The sequence below is a fragment of the Clupea harengus genome, chromosome 11 (genome assembly GCF_900700415.2).
Source record: "Clupea harengus chromosome 11, Ch_v2.0.2, whole genome shotgun sequence".
NCBI lineage: Eukaryota > Metazoa > Chordata > Actinopteri > Clupeiformes > Clupeidae > Clupea > Clupea harengus.
Genome location: NC_045162.1, coordinates 3,390,631 through 3,410,661, shown reverse-complemented (window position 1 = coordinate 3,410,661; position 20,031 = coordinate 3,390,631). Strand labels below are relative to the sequence as shown.

The 20,031-nt window shown below is 42.5% G+C and overlaps 4 protein-coding genes across 4 annotated transcripts; 2 read left to right on the top strand and 2 right to left on the bottom strand.

Annotated features, from left to right (window-relative positions):
* Positions 1-3,320: 3,320 nt before the first annotated feature.
* Positions 3,321-4,226, bottom strand: LOC105896364 (apolipoprotein A-IV-like). Its single transcript, XM_012823111.3, has 2 exons — positions 4,187-4,226; positions 3,321-4,029 (listed from the first exon to the last, which is right to left on the bottom strand). Exons 1-2 carry the CDS (start codon positions 4,224-4,226, stop codon positions 3,437-3,439), a joined length of 633 nt encoding a protein of 210 aa, XP_012678565.2. The 3' UTR covers positions 3,321-3,436.
* Positions 4,227-5,802: 1,576 nt separating this feature from the next.
* LOC105896405 (apolipoprotein A-I-like) lies at positions 5,803-7,273 on the top strand. Its single transcript, XM_012823157.3, has 4 exons — positions 5,803-5,925; positions 6,074-6,127; positions 6,288-6,438; positions 6,523-7,273. Exons 2-4 carry the CDS (start codon positions 6,088-6,090, stop codon positions 7,097-7,099), a joined length of 768 nt encoding a protein of 255 aa, XP_012678611.2. The 5' UTR covers positions 5,803-5,925; positions 6,074-6,087; the 3' UTR covers positions 7,100-7,273.
* A 3,402-nt stretch (positions 7,274-10,675) lies between these two features.
* On the top strand, positions 10,676-12,235 carry LOC105896365 (apolipoprotein A-IV-like). Its single transcript, XM_031576126.2, has 4 exons — positions 10,676-10,781; positions 10,876-10,927; positions 11,111-11,264; positions 11,360-12,235. Exons 2-4 carry the CDS (start codon positions 10,888-10,890, stop codon positions 11,934-11,936), a joined length of 771 nt encoding a protein of 256 aa, XP_031431986.1. The 5' UTR covers positions 10,676-10,781; positions 10,876-10,887; the 3' UTR covers positions 11,937-12,235.
* A 2,361-nt stretch (positions 12,236-14,596) lies between these two features.
* On the bottom strand, positions 14,597-16,248 carry LOC105896373 (apolipoprotein A-IV-like). Its single transcript, XM_012823122.3, has 4 exons — positions 16,128-16,248; positions 15,964-16,016; positions 15,479-15,629; positions 14,597-15,383 (listed from the first exon to the last, which is right to left on the bottom strand). The coding sequence occupies exons 2-4, from the start codon at positions 16,001-16,003 to the stop codon at positions 14,807-14,809; spliced, it is 768 nt and encodes a 255-aa protein (XP_012678576.2). The 5' UTR covers positions 16,004-16,016; positions 16,128-16,248; the 3' UTR covers positions 14,597-14,806.
* Positions 16,249-20,031: the final 3,783 nt, after the last annotated feature.

Sequence of the window (20,031 nt, the reverse complement as noted above, 5' to 3'; positions counted from 1 at the left end):
CGTACCCCTGGTTCTGTAAATAGGAAACAAACACAGTAGCTTGGACCGAGCCATAAACAATCCCAGCCAATCAGCACAGTGCTTCAGCGGCATAGAAGGACGGGTGTAATTCCATTGGCTGTTAAACTCAAATATCAACATCCTTTTGTGAAACCAAAACCAAATCGCAGACTGCATCTTTAAGGGCAATGCATTATCTATAAAAATAGTTTATGTAACATGTTGACCTTTAAAACATACATATAGCCTACATTGTATTTCAGAAGGCAGATTTATGAAAATTCTCAAGTGTAAATTTGACATACTTCTTAAGCATGTACAGTGTTTGGAACAATTTGTTTATAGAGTGTAATGCATTTTTGAAGGTTCTGACCTAGTTAGTTTAAGTGAGTTGTGAATTGTATTTTACTCATCACTGAAACTAATCAAAACATGACATTGGTAAACTCAGTGTGTAGTTTTTAGTGGCATCGATAAGTAGAAATGGAAGATAGTATTCATAATTCATATGTTTTCATTAGTATAGAGTATAGTATAGTATAGAGTATACTAGTCTGTAAATGTTCTGTTTTCATTAGCTTTGAATGAGCCCTTTGTGTCTTCATAAGGAGCGGGTCCTCTTCCATTGAGTCCACCATGGTTCTAATGGAGCCCCAAACAGACAACCCAAAACACTGGCTCGAGATAGGGCTTTTTTTGTGTTGTCATGGCATTTGATGGCCTCCCTAGGTACTTGCACACGCTTGTAAGGGGAAGGGTATTCAGCTGGACACAAGTCCGCAACCTCACCACTAGATGCCACTAGAAACCACACACTGTACCTTAAATAGAATTGGGATGAAAGGGAAGATCTGTCAGGTAGTTGCATAATTGATACAGCTAACTTTGCACAATGAATTTTAAAACTGTTAAACAATTTCCAAAATGCACTTGTGTAAAATGGTGGCAGGGCAAACAGCATGTTTCTTGTGCCCTTGCTCTCTTTTCACGGTATGTTGAAATGTTGTAGTTGAAGTGTGAGGTATCGAAGTCTTTAACCAAACCTATGTAGATCATTCATTCTATATGTGAGGGATCTCAAGGGAAAATTATTGACAGGCCCCTTTTTGCAGAGCACAGGCCAGACACCAAAATCCAAACAGCAAAGTCAAGAAAGAAAGAATACACACGTTACGTGGGAAATGAAAGAGAACATATATAGAATAGATATATGTTTTTACAGGATATATATACACATATATTTATATACATATAAAGTCACAGGAGATTCAGAGCTCCTAGGTTGACGCTTTCTAATCTAGGCTGTGAAATGAGCTGAAACATCAGTCCTTAAACAAGATTGAAATGGACTTGGGACAGCTCTGTGTCCTCAGATACCCCAGGTGAGGTAGGCACATGAGACAGCTCTGTGTCCTCAGACAGCCCAGGTGAGGTAGGGACATGGGACAGCTCTGTGTCCTCAGGCCAAGTGCAGACGGACTCTAGTTTGTCTGAACCCGGTGAACCCCGACTCCGGATAGCCCTATCGTGCAGACGAACGCACTGTATCCGCACTCCCTCGAATCGGGGGTCCAAAGTGAGTAACCTCGAAATCCGATTGCTGTTGGTGTTCGTCTGCACGCTATCCGCATACCTAATCGGATTGCCCCACGTGATCGCATCATTAGACCAGCCAGAACAACAGACACAACCGGCATTATTTAATAACTGAATAGTTTGCCATGGCGCAGTGAGTTTGCCAGCCAGTTATAACAGCTCTCCAGTTTAAAAAAAAATATTCTTCCTATTACCTTGCTCCTTTTCCACGTGAATTTCCCTAACGGGATTAATACAAATGTATCTATCTATCTGTTGTTAGGAAAGGGATGACATTAACAAGCCACACTTTAATCTATCACTGTTTAATCTTTTTGCATCAGATCATTTTTCAAAAAACTGTTTTTAAAAGTGTCAGCAATAGCCTATATGAGCAAATCAGACGTGAAAAGATTTTTTATTATAGACGGAAGTTTCAAAACAGATGAATGTTACGTTAGCTTTAGTCCTGTCAGACAACGATAGCTACAGCTACTAGCTAGCGTTAACGTTACTTCAGAGGTAGCCTACAGTACGTGAAGGACAAAGCCCTCAACAATAGCCTACATTTGTTGTTAGTAATAAAACCATGAAATTGGAAGCAATTGTAAACCATGAAACATTCAGGATCCACAGCACTTGCATTGTGGTCTCTCCTGCTCAAGCTCAGCATCTCCATAAAGCACAGGCATTTAAACAACTCAGACATGTCATGTTGCACATTGCTTTGTTGCACTGTTCTAAACTCTTTATTATCAATAACAAATATAATTATTTTTCGCTTAACCTACAGTCTGCTCTTACCACTGATTTTATAAACCACCATAATGTGTTACTGTGCAGATTAAATGTAGGCTATGCGGCTAAGCTAAACGTTGCTAGTTGGAGCTCAACTACTGTCATATGTTACTTTCATAGCATGCTTTGATAGTCTTCTTCTCCGTTTTCTTCAGTTGTCTGTAGCACCAAAGCGCCACCAACAGGCGTGGGGGATGTACTACAGCTGAGTCAATCGGATTCACTGGGTTCATGTGCACGCGATGTAAAAAATGGGTAGGTGTGAAAAATGAACCCGGGTTCAGGCAAACTAGAGTCCGTCTGCATGGGGCCTCAGACACCCAGGTGAGGTAGGCACATGGCCGTGTCCTCAGTCACCACAGGTGAGGTAGGCACATGGGACAGCTCTGTGTCCTCAGACACCCAGGTTAGGTAGGGACATGGCAGACAGAAAACAAACAGCTGCTTGTGACAGTTGCTCGTACTTTGTATGACCTATTTCTCCAATCTGTGTATGAACGTCCCATAGACTTTGAAGGACGTCTACATATTCACACAAATAACCACAATATAACATGTAATAATTTATTTTAGTGTATACGTATGAAAGGTAACACCACTGCTTAGTATATCTGGAAGGATTTTGTGCTTAAAAAAGCAAATAAGATTTGTGTGAAAATGGCATTACTGTCAGGAGAAGTCATGTATCTGTAAAAGAGTTATTTTGACATAGAGATCAGCAGAGAAGCAGCAGCAACATACATATATACAAAGAATACAAATCACAGTAAATGAAACATCCTTGTGTTGTACATTCAAGGGAGGCACACTATTTGTGTTTTTAGCAGCAACACCTGAAGCATGAATGCACAGCCATTAAGGAAACAGCAAATCAGCAATATAGCAGCGATACTGAGCCAGTACGTAGGAAAGACTGCAAATGACTAACAGAAATGAAAGCTTGCCATTTAAGGTCACTTAAAATAGACTTCCCAAGTGAAAGGTGAGCTCCAAGTGCAAAACACAGGGCAAGGACAAATCATTTCAACACATTGACCTAGTTAGACGAACCATAAAGTCATATTTAGCTTGTCTTGGTGAAAGCGTCATAGAGGCCGGTGATCTGGGCCCTCAGGTCCTGGGCGTAGGGGGCCAGTTTGCCTCTCAGGTCCTGGGCGTAGGGGTCCAGCTTGCCTCTCAGGTCTTCAGCGTAGGGGGCCAGCCTCTGCTGGACCAGCTCGGCTCTCTGGGCCAGCTGGGTCTGGAGGTCAGCAGCCAAGGGGGCCACACTGGTCTGGAAGTCCAGTAGGTGCTGGTCCATCTTCTGCTTGAGCTCCTCTGTGTAGGGGCCCAGCTGGGACTGCAGCTCCTGCACACTCTGCTCCAGACTGCTCTTCAGCTCCTCACTCTTCTGGAGCAGAGTGGCTGTCAGGGCTCTGGCATTCAGAGACTCGACATAAGGCACCAATGAAGCCTTGAACTCTCCCACTCTCTGGAGAACCTGGACTCTCATGTCCTCTGCGTAGGGCTCCAGTTTCCCCTTAAAGGTAGTGAGGTCCTGCCCCAGACGCTCCTTCAGCACTTCAGTCTCCTTGGCAACATAGTCCCAAAAGGAATCTGTCAGTAGATCCAGCTGTGGTTTAGGCTCATCAGCATACAATATGTTGGCATGGCACCCTGTTGACGAAATTATTGAAATTATAAACAGATTCCGACTTCAGATTCGGAGCAGACTCTCAGATCAACATGAGTATCAATTGTGCAATTATTTAAATAACACATGTACTGCAAATACACTCTTACAAAAGCTTTTCTTGTGATGATAAATCCTTACCCGTGAAGACAGCCAAGGTGAGCACTATGAGAAACATCATTGTTCTGTTGATAACCTGTCAGAAAAAAATTGAATAATTAGCTGGTGAACAGAGGCTATATTGAAATCTCTTACTTACTCTTGGAATTTTAAAGACCCGTAGATGTTCCATTAAATACCTAGCTCCTCGTTTGTATGTTTCCACTCCCCGTGTGTGTTTTCAAGGTCTGCCTGTGATGATTGAGATGTGTCCTTCATATACATATATATAGTGACTGGCAGCATATGGTGTAGTATTACCCAGACCAAAGTCCAGGAGTTAGTGCCTCGCTGTAAAGAACCTATTTGTCTACATTGATCCTTCTGGTGTGGCTGACTAGCAGTCCCGACACTAAAGTCCAACTGTCATCTTCGAACCAAAATAAGGATTCAATACCATTCATACACGTGTTAAATGGGTGAATATGGTTGTAATGTTGGGCCTGTTTCTGTCACAGCTCCTCGCAAAGGGTGCTGTGTGTTTGTGTGTGTGATCTGATTAAGTGTTAAGGGCTGACCTGATGAATATAGGTCACAGACCTGGAAATGCTGACTGATGTGATACCCCGGCGGCTGCACTCTCATTTAATGGCATTGTGAATTACAGGACAATATGCACCATGTATGACTAGGTTTTAAACAGCGCGCCTGTTTATTGAGCCAGTTGGCATTCAGCTCCATATGCTATGTTACACCATAACAGCTCATAGAGGCTACATTGGCATTTAGCTACAATATGCTATGTTACACCATAACAGCTGATAACTCATAGAGGCTACATTTTAGAACTTTGCCAGCCAGACACAGGAAATGCTTATGGCTGGTTGTTTTGCCTGCCAGTTAACCGTAGACTTATTCTTTAAAAAAAAAAGCCTTGCTTGGCCAAGTTGAGACAAAATGTGAGCCAGATGTAAAAGTGGCATCAGTATCACCATAGCATTGCCTGCTTCTACTGCAAGGCACTACTGAATGAGAAGAGATCCCTAACCAATGTCATATTAACTCAAGTCATGTGCTATTTCGGTTCCCTCCCTCTCACACAGGCAACTCAGTGGAGGGAAATCATGATGGTTCTGGTAGTGGTTTTGGTAATGGGTAAATGTGGTATTTGTTCTGGTAATGTGATATTGGTAAAATGGAAACTGGAATATTGATAAATACGTGGTTATACCAACGTGTGTTGATCATTGCGTTCTGAGTAACCTGGGAGAGAGTAACTGTTCGGGGGAGCTGTGGCGCAAGCAGCAGCCATGAACGGGCTTGAACGCCCACGGGGACCCGGGTTCGAATCCGACCCGCGGCCATTTCCCGATCCCACTGCCCACTTCTTCTCTCCAGCTCATCTCCTGTCAAAATCTTCACTATCCTATCTGATTAAAGGCTAAAAGCCCAAAAATAAATCTTTTAAAAAAAAGAAAGTAACTGTTCACCATTCTTCATGCTTACAACCTATAAACATCATTCATTGCATTCTTCCCAGAGTTCAAGGCTTCCTGGGTCATGACCAATGACTGTCTTGCTCGGTGGTGTCAGTTGGACTTCAGACCAGAGGAGGTGAGGTGTGGAGTGGTGGTGATTGACTGTGGGGCACGGCCCCCTGGACTTTGGACTCCACAGCACAAGACTCCTAACTGCCACCCAGTATATATGCAGGGGAGGTGTAGACAGGAGGACACAGACACACCACAGACAGCATTCAGGAACTAACAACATACAAAGAGGTGAGAGAGCATTGGAATAAAATGTAACAAGTAAAATTTTTTTTAAATATTGTTTAAGGGTTACCGTATGATCTCGGGATTATGGTGTTGATTTTCTAATGTAAAAATGATGCATTGTTGATATTCATTTGACTTATTTTCCTTTCAGTTAATCGCAGAATCATGAAGGTCCTCGTTGTGATCGCATTGGCTGTTTTAACCGGTGAGTTTTGTTTTCATTCATTCAATGATCTGTTGATTAATTAAAAGAAAGACATTCTGATCGCATTATTTCTAAATGACATTAGAACAAAAATAGCACCTGGAGGAGACTTTTTAAAGCCCTGTGATTGACACCTAAACTGTAATATTTTTGGCCACAGGTTGCCATGCCAACCTTTTCTATGCTGATGAGCCCAAGCCACAGCTGGAGCAGCTGACGGATGCGTTCTGGGACTACGTTGCCCAGGCAACACGCACGGCGGAGGACACCATTCAGACGATCAGGAAGTCTCAGCTGGGAGAGGAAGTGAGGTAAGACAGTGTTTGAGTTTGAAAGAAATTCTCTCGTCCTTTTACATGTGAAAACGAGGTATTTAAATTATCTCTCCCTGACAGTGCCAAACTCACAGAGAGTGCCGATGCGGCCAGCCAGTATGCAGTCACCCTCCAGACCCAGATGACCCCTCTGGCTCAAGAGCTCATGACAAAGATCACCCAGGAGGCTGAGGTGCTGAGAGAGCGTCTGGGGCAGGACCTGACTGCCGTTAAGGGCAAACTGGAGCCCTACGCAGATGACATGAGAACCCAGGTTCTGCAGAAGGTGGAGGAGCTCAAGGATGCGGTGGCCCCCTATGCTGGGTCTCTGGACTCCGAGTCCCTGAAGGCCACCCTGCTCCAGAAGAGTGAGGAGCTGAAGAGCAGTCTGGAGCAGAGTGTGCAGGAGCTGCAGTCCCAGCTGGGCCCCTACACCGAGGAGCTCAAGCAGAAGGTGGACCAGCACCTGCTGGACTTCCAGACCAGTGTGGCCCCCTTGGTTGCTGACCTCCAGACCCAGCTGGCCCAGGGAGGCAAGTTGGTCCAGCAGAGGCTGGCCCCCTACGCTGAAGACCTGAGAGGCAAACTGGACCCCTATGCCCAGGACCTGAAGACCCAGCTCACCTCCCTGTATGAGTCCTTCACCAAATCCAGCTAAAGACACTGCCATTTTCATGCTTCAATAATTTATCTGAACTTGATTTGTTCATGAAAAATGTGAACCATTTCAAGCAGTTTCCTTTTTACATTGTGTTATGAATTTATTTATTTAAATGTGACAAAAGCTTTGTGTTTTCATCTGATTTATATATAAATAAAACAAACAACTTCACCTACAGTGTCACTGTTTTATTCAGAATACCTTTAAAACCTAGTTTAGCCATCTATCTTAAGCAGTTACTCTATGACACTATATACTGTGAAGCACAAATTTAAACCCGGAGCACTATATGGGTATGTTGTATTACAGTGACGATGAGATACAAGGGCAGATGTGTAGGTTCATCCATCCTTCTGAGGTGTATATATTATTGTATATTATTATTAATAAAATTATATAAAATTAATAATTATTAATATTGTATATTATAACTGTATTATTATATTACAGTATATATCAATATTGTTACACAAGTTCAGTTCATGCCACTGACACAGTGAATGTGTGGTGCAGGCTTCAGTTGTCACAATATTACTTGAGGACAAGATAAGTATAGCCTAAAGTTGCGGCACAAGACACAAACATCCATTAATTTTCTCTGGGGACAAAACCAGATGTGCTTCATCTGTGGCCACTGGGGGTGATGGATTATTTAGGTTAAATCTATAGGGTGTAAAACAGCCACTGTTGACGCCTCACCACTGTCAAACAGCTCTGTGATATCAGAGATTATTTTCTTTTTCTGTACAAGATGACGTCATCATGTTGGATCCACTGTGAGACCTAGTTAACTCACATAACCCTCTGAGGTGATCTAGATGTATGTAGAACAGATATGGGATCCTGAGGTGATCTAGATATACTGTATGTAGAACAGATATGTGATCCTGATATATGTAGAATAGATATGTGATCCTGAGGTGATCTAGATATATGTAGAACAGATATGTATTGTTGTTTCGGTATTTTAATGACCCCAACAACGACCCTGCAACTCTCTCCATGTTGGGTAGCATGTGGGAAAAGAAACAAGCCTGAGATCTGTCACCTATCGGTGAGCGGGATGTTTGACCGTGGTGAAAGGTTGATTGTACATGATGTTTGACCGTGGTGAAAGAGTGGTGATGTTTGACCGTGGTGAAAGGGTGGTTCTCCAGGATGGTTGACCGTGGTGAAAGGGTGGTTATGTTTGACCGTTGTGAAAGGCTGGTTCTGCATGATGTTTGACCGTGGTGAAAGGCTGTTTCTGTCACGTATTGGTGAGCGGGATGTTTGACCGTGGTGAATGGGTAGTTCTGCATGATGTTTGACCGTGGTGAAAGGGTGCTTCTGCAGGATGTTTGACCGTGGTGAAAGGCTGGTTCTGCATGATGTTTGACCGTGGTGAAAGGGTGCTTCTGCAGGATGTTTGACCGTGGTGAAAGAGTGGTTCTGCATGATGTTTGACCGTGGTGAAAGGGTGCTTCTGCATGATGTTTGACCGTGGTGAAAGGGTGGTTCAGGGATGTTTGACCGTGGTGAAAGAGTGGTTCTGCATGATGTTTGACCGTGGTGAAAGGGTGGTGATGTTTGACCGTGGTGAAAGGGTGGTGATGTTTGACCGTGGTGAAAGGCTGGTTCTGCATGATGTTTGACCGTGGTGAAAGGGTGGTTCTGCATGATGTTTGACCGTGGTGAAAGGGTGGTTCTGCATGATGTTTGACCGTGGTGAAAGGGTAGTTCTGTCACGTATCGGTGAGCGGGATGTTTGACTGTGGTGAAAGGCTGGTTCTGCATGATGTTTGACCGTGGTGAAAGGGTAGTTCTGTCACGTATCGGTGAGCGGGATGTTTGACCGTGGTGAAAGGGTGGTTCTGCAGGATGTTTGACCGTGGTGAAAGGGTGGTTCTGTTTGACCGTTGTGAAAGGCTGGTTCTGCATGATGTTTTGTTCACATCCTATACATTCAAAATGAAGGATCAGGACAAGGAATAGACTTCCACATGCATTTAGTTTTGTGCCATAAAAAGTACAAAAGCAGTCAGTATATTATCCTGCACTTTCTGAATGTGGTCCTAAGGCTGTTACATGTGCCTGGGGTAACACTCTGCAATGAAGTTCATTCAACTGGCATTTAACAGATTCGCCAATTCCAATAAATCATGAAATTCATTATTGATAAATAGAGTACTGTTAAATGTTGAAGTCTATTATGGTCACTGATGAATTTTGATTTATATCCAGCATCCCTAAACCTTCATATCTCAGTTCTTTAATTAAAATGGTCAAAGAATTAACATCAGTATGAACAAACACTGACAAATAGTATGTGCTGTGGGTAATACTTTATTAATGTTAACCACATGCATTTAATTAATCCAAACCTTAATTGATGGAACTTTTAACATATTTAGTAAAACATGTCACAGGTTTACTGACAGTATTATTTTACACTGACATTATTGCACCAGCATTGATACATGGGTTTTGAAAACATGTACTGGCAAATAAAGACAAGATCTCCACATCAGTCTTTTTAGTGTGCCTCAATCTTCTTTATGTCCATCAACCAGATTACCTTTCAAGTTAAAGGTTTCATGGTGACCGTTGGCTTTTATACTGGTCTATAAACAACTACTGTGACTGTGACTACCAGGGAGGACAATTACAACTTGTGCAGTTAAAGGTCAAAGTTCAAAATGCATTTCAGGACAATTGCTTGTTGGCTGGACTCTTGGCATCAGTGTGCACCACCTCACGAGGACAATGTAATTACAGTATTGAAAGGCGTGGAGGTGACGTGCAATGAATGGACAAAGTACTTTCAGTTATTAGGCTTTACCTTAATGGGTGTTGATATTGTCTGTGTCATAGTGCATGCCCTGAAGTGAACTCAAGTTCCATTGATGGCCATATTAAAGATTCACTGAATTGAAAGAAAATTCTTACCTGTGGATATGTCTGAATTATTGTGTTTCTCTGAAATTATGCGAATAATAAGTACAATCATTTAATAATGGTACAACTACTGTATTTATTCTAGTGGTTTCAGATGTTTCTTGTCCCTTTCATGATAATAATGCTTTTCTGGGATCTCATAGGCTTTTATTTTAGTTTTTTTTTTTTATTATTCAATTTTTATTTCGATGCCACTATTGATGAGGCAAATAAATCATGATGTATTTGACAGGGTAAGACCAACCCATCCCTCCCTCCCTCCTCATATACAATAAGGATATTGTGAACTCACACATAAAAAAATGCCAAAATATTTGAATCTAAAACAGGGCTAAGAGATGTTGTGATGTCCAGTGCAGCCCATCTTAATCAGAGATCAAATAATTGCCTGTTATGTCTGCACTCCTGGTTTGATGAGCAAATCAGATCACATCAACTGTGATTAACACTTGCCCTTCAGAACCACTGTCAAGATAATTATCATTTGTAGATTAGTGAAGTCATCACTTTTCAATGGCGAATATCAGTTGTAACTAATCAGCCGCTTGATAGTCCAAGCAGGAAGTGAAGATGTGGCGTATTGGTGACTTACAGCAAGGTGCAGTCTCTCGGACTTTGAGTGTTACAGTACTGGAGCAGTACCTGCCACTCACATATAAATACAGGCTAGACACAGCTACCTGAACCCAGACACATCTGAAGCCACTCTCAGTGATTCATCTACAAATACAACACCACACAGGTAAGAGTGGCTTACCATAACTAGGAGGCAATGTAATATTTGTAATATTTACATAGTGATTCATGTGTATAAAAACACAATTTTGTCTTCACAGAGCGATAGAATCATGAAGGTGATTGCAGTGCTGGTTTTGGCTGTATTTACAGGTTAGCATTTTCCATTATATTCTTTTCAAAATGATTTTATTACCTCTACTCTTCAATTCAATTTCAATTTCAATGGCTTTATTGGCATGAATGTATGGTACACTGTTGCCAAAGCCCCTGTCCTTAAAATTATTATGAGAGATGCCTCTGATTTAGGGATTTGTTTTGTCATTTCATCCAAAGGTTGCAATGCCAACATATTTTATGCTGATGAGCCCAAGCCACAGCTGGAGCAGTTAACAGATACATTCTGGGATATGTTGCCCAGGCAACACGCACTGGCGGAGGAGGCACCATTCAGGACGAGCATGAATACTCAGCTGGGCCAGGATGTGAAGTATGTCATGAAATACAAGTCAAAAGAGGACAACATGGATGCAATGTGAAATAAGAGATGTTTTCTTACTTGAGCTTGTTGTGTATCTGTAATAGTGCCAGACTGACAGAGAGTGCCGATGCAGCCAGCCAGTATGCAGTCACCCTCCAGACCCAGATGACCCCTCTGGCCCAAGAGCTCATGACAAAGATCACCAAGGAGGCTGAGGTGCTGAAGGAGCGTCTGGAGCAGGACCTGACTACCGTTAAGGGGAAACTGGAGCCCTACGCAGAGGACATGAGAGCCCAGGTTCTGCAGAAGGTGGAGGAGCTCAAGGATGCCGTGGCCCCGTATGCTGGGTCTCTGGACTCCGAGTCCCTGAAGGCCACCCTGCTCCAGAAGAGTGAGGAGCTGAAGAGCAGTCTGGAGCAGAGTGTGCAGGAGCTGCAGTCCCAGCTGGGCCCCTACACCGAGGAGCTCAAGCAGAAGGTGGACCAGCACCTGCTGGACTTCCAGACGAGTGTGACCCCCTTGGTTGCTGACCTCCAGACCCAGCTGGCCCAGGGAGGCAAGTTGGTCCAGCAGAGGCTGGCCCCCTACGCTGAAGACCTGAGAGGCAAACTGGACCCCTATGCCCAGGACCTGAAGACCCAGCTCACCTCCCTGTATGAGTCCTTCACCAAATCCAGCTAAAGGCACTGCCATTTTCAAGCTTCAATAATTTATCTGAATATGATTTTTAAAGGACTTCTTGATCCTAAACTGGACACTATGATTTGTGATTCCACACAATGTATACTTCTCTTCTTCTTCCTGACCTGCATGACATTGCCAGCTATACTGCCAAGACACCAGTTAGTGTGTTGGCAAACTTCTTTGTCACGTCTTTGAGGTAGTTAGCCTGCTAGATATGGAACAGAACTCATTATTGCTGCTTTAAGTTAAATTTTTAGATGTGCTATTTATTCCAAAATAAATATGTTTACATTCCCTTTATGTGTCCAGATATTCTTCAGTCATATGTACCGCATTAAATATTCAGTTTGCCAATCTTCAGTTTTGCTCTACTGTCTTACATCATTGTAGAAAGATTCTGGTTAAAACATGGAAGACTATGAATGTTGACCATAGGGAACACAGATACCCTAATGAGGCAGGACCCATACGATGCTAATGAGTTGTCATATGACACTGAATCAAAAAATGTTGATAATAACAATTGTGTTAGCTGGTTAAAGAAATGATTTGATGTTCATGGTGTGGTCTAAACTCTCATTTAAGATGTCAGTATGAACTGTCCCAGCCAAACCTCTTAAGACTTTCACTGTAATCTGTGAGAGTTAGGGGTTGCACAAGTACATCATTTTAGAAATCGAGTAATGGTTTCCAAAACAACTCATGTTGTTTCCAAACTGAAACCATTATCATCATATTTGCTTGTATCTATTTTTTAACAACATTAATATGTTTAGCCATGATAGAGTATTATCCTAGTCTATTATGGGATAGATTCAATGTTTGAGCCATCCTGGACAAATCCGTCCACAACTCACAAAATTGCTGCATGTTTATTGTATCACAAAGAACTTCTAAACAATTGATTTCTGCTGTCACCATATTTCCTGTTGTTTACCAATGGCTCTAAGTGAAAACTGAGTGCACACGAGAGCTAGTGTAAAACTTGAGATCCTTCGGGACCTTGTTGTGTATGCAATCATTTAACATTTCTGTTCTCAACTCCCTCCCAAACCTGCTTCACCTCAGACTCCAAATAAAGCAGTATGGGAAATGTAGTCAATACTAACAATAAACAACATTTAGAAACTGACCCATTTTCAGTTCTTACACTAGGTTCACGTGAATAACGAGTACTCAATGATAACGAGGAAACGTGATAAATTGATGCAGCTGCTCGATTAGGCCTATATGTATACTCGAGAACTCTGTGCTACCCCTAGTGAGGATTCTTTGTTCAAACATGAATACATTTGAGCTCTTAGGATTTTACAAGCATTTTGTTTCTGCATGTATGTCCTGTTTCTGTTAGAACTTCAGTTTCCAGTTTCACAAATAATTTCCCCGGTGCTGTTGGAACATGAGGGCTGGTTTCAGGTGTTTCAGAACAAGGTCATAATGATCCTACAGGAGGCACTGAGATGTCAGGTGTGTTGGGCCTGCCTCAGGCAGATGGGAACGCCGTTTTTGAGCCATGTTCTTCTCAGCTTCTTCTTTCTTTCCTCAAAAAGGGTAATTCTTCCATGCCACTGTCACACCAAGGATGCTACTGAAACAGCTACAGAGGAGATTAACAACTCTTCTTTATAACTTCAAAATGGAGGGTTTTCATGTGTTACTGAAATCCGTTTTTAGCATTTCCTGTGCATTGCTTTTACTGCAACACACCTCCTAATTTTATCTTCTCAATTTTCCGTTTCAGAACGAATGTCTGATGTTATGATTTCAATGTATGCCTTTTTTGTGTATAAAATGTGTTGAAGAAATACGCTTGCCATGCCATGCATGAATACACACAACACCTTCAATAAACAAAAAGGCAGAAAACAACACCGGAAAACAAGTCGGCTGGTATTTAGTCATATAAATGTAAAAAAAAAAAATACCACTTGACGCTATTATTAAATATCCCTGTGACACACAGATAACAACCCTTTCTATACTTATATAGGTTTACCACCACTCGTTGTACTGCCAAATAGGACCCATTATATTCATGTCTGACATTAGACAATGTGGTCAGCTCAACATGATCAGCTGGTACAGGGAAGTTAGAAAAAAGGCCTAGATGTGGACCACATTCCCCACAACTGTCACAACTACTATCTAAATAATTACATAAATGAATAGATTGCTTGAGGTTATGTGTGAGCACAGCCAGAAGAGGACAGTGGTCTTCTAATAGGTCCTCTTCAGAGCAAGTTTGATGATCACATTTTTGCCTAGATCAGGGAAAATTATGTAGCTTATTGCACACAATAGATGAAGACTGTGAACTCATTTTGCATGTCTTTAATAATAAAGCTACTGTGTGCTGTATGCTCATAATTTTAGGCCTAATAATCAGGGTTGGGGCTGAATACCAGCATGTGCTGGGCAAGGTACTGAAAACTGTTGAGCAATCACACTTTGCATTCTCTCGCAGAAATGCATCTCTAGTTGATAGATGTTTTTGTTTTATTGTTTTGTTTTTGATTTAAACTTTTATTGCGTTGATTAAAACATCACTGAGTCCTTCCTTTCAAAAAATGTCAACAAATGCAGATAGGTTTGTAGTAAAGTGTAGTTTTGTCCAGTTTAGTTTCTTAGACAAAATTAAAGAAACATCTGGATGCATGTAATGAATGTAAATATTTTATTTTGTCAATAAATTAAGCATCTCAAACACGACATTTCTCAAGCTTTACAGTGAAAACAAATGTACACAGTTGACAACACCTTAGATTTGTTCTCGTTCTTTTTGTGTTGGTTTTAAAAATGCAGAAGGTGCTACTGATGGAATGGGTGGTTTGAGTCACAATGTCCTCAGTGTCATTAATATGAAGCCTTTAGCTTCTCTTGGTGAAGGACTCATACAGGGAGGTGAGCTGGGTCTTCAGGTCCTGGGCGTAGGGGTCCAGTTTGCCTCTCAGGTCTTCAGCGTAGGGGGCCAGCCTCTGCTGGACCAGCTCGGCTCTCTGGGCCAGCTGGGTCTGGAGGTCAGCAACCAAGGGGGCCACACTGGTCTGGAAGTCCAGCAGGTGCTGGTCCACCTTCTGCTTGAGCTCCTCGGTGTAGGGGCCCAGCTGGGACTGCAGCTCCTGCACACTCTGCTCCAGACTGCTCTTCAGCTCCTCACTCTTCTGGAGCAGGGTGGCCTTCAGGGACTCGGAGTCCAGAGACCCAGCATAGGGGGCCACCGCATCCTTGAGCTCCTCTACCTTCTGCAGAACCTGGGCTCTCATGTCCTCTGCGTAGGGCTCCAGTTTCCCCTTAACGGTAGTCAGGTCCTGCTCCAGACGCTCCTTCAGCACCTCAGCCTCCTTGGTGATCTTTGTCATGAGCTCTTGGGCCAGAGGGGTCATCTGGGTCTGGAGGGTGACTGCATACTGGCTAGCTGCATCAGCACTCTCTGTCAGTCTGGCACTATTACAGATACACAACAAGCTCAAGTAAGAAAACATCTCTTATTTCACATTGCATCCATGTTGTCCTCTTTTGACTTGTATTTCATGACATACTTCACATCCTGGCCCAGCTGAGACTTCCTGATCGTCTGAATGGTGTCCTCTGCCGTGCGTGTTGCCTGGGCAACATAGTCCCAGAATGCATCTGTTAACTGATCCAGCTGTGGTTTCGGCTCATCAGCATACAATATGTTGGCATTGCAACCTGAGAACAACAGCAATGCAGTATAGGCATTATTCAAAGCCCTAAGACCCCCCCCCCCCAATACAGTGAGACATTATACAGTATAATGCTGTCAAATCTTAGAGGTGGCTAAGTCATAAAATCTATGAAAACAATTATGTTGACATGACAACTTCACTAGATTTAGCTTGGTTTTAGTATTCAAATGTATTCAATAGTATTCAATAAAACAATGAACTTCTGTTCAGGTGTAGGACATTACCTGCCTCACTAGATATAGCTTGGTTTTAGTATTCAAATGTATTCAACAGTTTTCCATTAAACAATGAACTTCTGTTCAGGTGTAGGACATTACCTGTGAAGACAGCTACGGCAAGCACCAGGTACACCTTCATCTTGACTTCACCTCTGAAAAAAAGAAATCAATAAAACTGATTATGTCTCCCATTTTCAAATGTGTAAAACACCATGCTCTGAATGAGCAGTCAAATCTTATTTCAAAGTCACTTGAAGCCTTACCTTGAGTTTCAGGCCGTCAGTAAGTGTAGATCTAGCGTGACAGACGTCTGCTGGTCCCATTCAATCACCACATTATATATACAAGCCTCCTGTCAGGGCAGACGGTAATTCAAAGTCCAGGAGTCGGTGCCATGTTGTCAGAGCCGTGACACTGGCTTCTTGCTCCTTGCATCATGTGACATGATACACAGATTGGGATTGGTCAGGCATCACTGAAACCTGTAAGCCCTTAGCCCTCAAGTGACCTCATGATTGCAAAAGCCTGACATCCACAGGGAGAGGTCATATCTCCCAGAACGATCTGAGGTGGTCGAAGAATAGTTGGGATACAGAACACAATTCTTAAAATACAGTTTTATTTGCTCTGTAAACCCTTTTGTGTATATGAAATTGTAGAAATGGTATAATGCATTGTATATTTAATTAAGTTAAATAAGTGAGTGTTTAATAAAATATCATTAATGAAGTCCCTTTAATAGTAGTAGCGCTATGCTAAAGTAAGGTAGGAGTGAAAGCTCCCAGGCTCAGTGTTCAGGACTTTGTCAGCATTCTTTTCCTGTGTTTGTGACCTCTGTGCTGATTTGCGAATTACTGTGTGGTACTGAACTTTTAACCGCTATCTGTGAGTGTACAAGAATCTCTCTGTGTGTGTTTTTTCCCACTGGGCATGGAGCCATGTCTCAAATGACTCTCCTTAGATGTCTGGGTCACACAAGGATAGAAAGCTAGTGATGCCAAACACCTCATTGCTGCCAGAGATACAAACTTTAGTTGCGCTGGATATTTATAAGTATTGATATTAAATCATATTTGTAAACCTTAACCACTAAATCAGATTAGAAAATCACATTGTAGACCTGAAGAAGAACATCATCTATCCACTTCCTGTGTGGATGATTGCAGTAATGGACTTATCCAATGAATCCCTTTTTAAATCACCTCCCTGGACGTGGGGGGAAGTTTTCGAAGGTTGGTGCGAATGGTGGAAAAAACACCACGTCAAACATCCAAACACCTGAAGGCCATCCTGGAACAGTCTGGGGTCATGGTTTCAACAAGTACCATACGGCGCACATTAAACCAAACAGGGCTTTATGGGCGAAGGCCAAGGAAGATACCATTGCTGATAAAAAGGCTCTTTGCCAAAGAGTACCTGGACAAACCGCAGTCCTTCTAGGAAAATGTTCTGTGGACAGATAAAAATAGAGCTTTTTGGCAATGCACACCAACAGTTTGTTTACAGACGGCGCAATGAAGCCTACAAGGAAAAGAACACCCTACCAACAGTTAAGCATGGTGGAGGATCCATAATGCTGTGGGGCTGCTTTGCTGCATCTGGTACTGGAGGCCTTGACCATATTACAGGAATCATGAAATCAGAGAATTATCAAGAGATTTTAGAGCGAAATATCCTACTCAGTGTAAGAAAACTTGGTTTGAGTCGAAAATCATGGGTCCTCCAGCAAGACAAAGACCCAAAGCACACATCCAAAAGCACGCAGGAATGGTTGAAAAGGAAAAAATCGACTGTTTTAAAATGGCCAGCAATGAGTCCTGATCTCAATCCGATTGAAAATATTTGGGGTGAGCTGAAATCTGCTATTGGGGAAAAGAACCCTGCAAACGTTCAAGAGCTTGAACAAATTGCAAAGGAAGAGTGGGAGAAAATACCAGCTGAGAAGTGCAAGAAGCATTATAGATGGCTACAAGAAACGTTTGGAGGCTGTCATCACTGCCAAAGGGTGTGCAACCAAATATTAAAGAGGGTTGCCGTTATTGCAGCACATGATGTTTTTTCTGTTTCTTCTTTGAAATTACAATATGCAAGTTGAAAAAACGTTTTTCTTTGTAAATTACTTTGGACCTCCAATTAAAAGATCCTGATGAAATAAATGTGGTACATTTCCATTTATTTCTGAAGATATTGTACAGGTTATACAAAAAATGAAGGGGTGCCAATAATGGTGAGCAGGAAAGTGTCACCTTTCATGTACCTATTTATCTTTACATTTTCTAATGATAAGGTTGTCTGGCAGACAATTTGACCACATCTGTGGATGATGTCTCAGTTTGGGTCAGAACCCCAAACAGGGTAATGGACACCTTTCTGTTTACTCTGTGCCAATGCTGAGGTGGTACCCCCTGTTTATTCTGCGCCAATGCTGGGGTGGTACCCCCTGTTTACTCTGCCAATGCTGGGGTGGTACCCCCTGTTTACTCTGTGCCAATGCTGAGGTGGTACCCCCTGTTTACTCTGCACCAATGCTGAGGTGGTACCCCCTGTTTACTCTGTGCCAATGCTGGGGTGGTACCCCCTGTTTACTCTGTGCCAATGCTGGGGTGGTACCCCCTGTTTACTCTGTGCCAATGCTGAGGTGGTACCCCCTGGCTAGCGATGAGGGGGCCCCAGCAGAGTCACCCCGTACGGTCTGTGCTAAAATGTTTTGTGACGCTGCTTGTGAGTCAAAGTAACTGAACCAGTCTTTATGCTGTGGCTGATGCAAAAACAGGCATTAAATCTCAAGATTAAATCTAATGTTATTGACTTGATGGAGTAAATGACAAACCTACATGTTTCAGGTGTATTCATTCCACCACACCTGAAATCCTCCTATTTCTAGTTGCTGGGCTAATTGAAGAGTACGAAAGGGCCCGGGGGAAGCCGTGTGATCCTTACTCTTGATTGAAAAAGATGCTTTCATCAAGACTGCAATTACATTTCAGTGAGTTTAAATATAGCAGGTTCCACTTTCTTAGGAAGCCTGACGTAGTGAATGTAGACTACTATATTCTTATTTAACAAATGAGCAAAATAAAGCTTTAAATAAAGAGAACTGGTTCAGTGACAGCAACACATCCGTTAAAGAAAAAAATGTCATTATAGTGAAGTAAAGTGTCAACAAGTCATAAGGCTACAAATATGTGATGAGAGGACCCTAACATCTGAATCCTCCACTGTCACAATGTTCTCAATGGTACCCCAAACACTGAGTGAGGGGGTGGGTAGGAGGGGGGGTTACTTTCCAGTTCATTGAGTTTGTCCATTGAAAGCGTAGGTGTCGTAAAAGCAAACAAAAAAAGACAAAAAAACAAACAAACCGCAAAAACTAATCATTGACAACTCGGTAGCTCACACTTTGCCCAAGTGTATGACAATTGAGTGGTCTACCAGAGTGAAGTCATCCATTTAGACTTGGGTGACCAGGAAGCTACAGACAAAAAGGTTTGGAACTTTATTCGAGCCGTCTGTTTATGGCTGTCTGGCAGCTCAAGGACATTGCTGTTTCCCCCCCATAGCACTAAAACACGTCATCACCTGATCACACACACCGACTGACACACCTCCTTACTGTCAGCCGCCAGCGTGGAGGTTCAGAGTCCTCTGACAACACAGCACTGGAACAGCTCATCAACACACACACACACACACACACACACACACACACACACACACACACACACACACACACACAGCACTGGAACAGCTCATCAACACCGAATAGCTTGAAAACAGAGAGTGAGACAAGGACAGGTGTTCCTGAAGAACACGAAAACACTACTGTACAGCACGTGCTCATACACTGACACACACACCCGCATGGGCTCAAACACACACACACACAAACACACACACACACACACACACACACACACGTTATGTACTTTATTTGATTCCATATGACAATTTCAAATTCATCCGGAATAAAATGTTCTGAATAGTCCAACATGTTTAAACAGTTCAACATTTCCTTATGGATGCTACAGTTCAAGAGTAGAGGCAGCAACGTCTTTTCAAGCTAAACATGCTTCCTGTAATTGCTGATATGGAACAGTATTGTGTTGGGCTGTGAACTCTTTGCATCTCTAGTAGTCTGTTTTGATGGAGCAGGTGGGATGTTCTCCT

Coding starts and splice junctions, on each gene's coding strand:
- LOC105896405 (XM_012823157.3), top strand. CDS start 6,088: ATGAAGGTCCTCGTTGTGATCGCATTGGCTGTTTTAACCG. Junction 6,128..6,287: donor CGCATTGGCTGTTTTAACCG/GTGAGTTTTGTT, acceptor TTTTGGCCACAG/GTTGCCATGCCAACCTTTTC. Junction 6,439..6,522: donor CAGCTGGGAGAGGAAGTGAG/GTAAGACAGTGT, acceptor TCTCCCTGACAG/TGCCAAACTCACAGAGAGTG.
- LOC105896364 (XM_012823111.3), bottom strand. CDS start 4,226: ATGATGTTTCTCATAGTGCTCACCTTGGCTGTCTTCACGG. Junction 4,030..4,186: donor CACCTTGGCTGTCTTCACGG/GTAAGGATTTAT, acceptor TTTCGTCAACAG/GGTGCCATGCCAACATATTG.
- LOC105896365 (XM_031576126.2), top strand. CDS start 10,888: ATGAAGGTGATTGCAGTGCTGGTTTTGGCTGTATTTACAG. Junction 10,928..11,110: donor GGTTTTGGCTGTATTTACAG/GTTAGCATTTTC, acceptor TTTCATCCAAAG/GTTGCAATGCCAACATATTT. Junction 11,265..11,359: donor CAGCTGGGCCAGGATGTGAA/GTATGTCATGAA, acceptor TATCTGTAATAG/TGCCAGACTGACAGAGAGTG.
- LOC105896373 (XM_012823122.3), bottom strand. CDS start 16,003: ATGAAGGTGTACCTGGTGCTTGCCGTAGCTGTCTTCACAG. Junction 15,630..15,963: donor TGCCGTAGCTGTCTTCACAG/GTAATGTCCTAC, acceptor TGTTGTTCTCAG/GTTGCAATGCCAACATATTG. Junction 15,384..15,478: donor CAGCTGGGCCAGGATGTGAA/GTATGTCATGAA, acceptor TATCTGTAATAG/TGCCAGACTGACAGAGAGTG.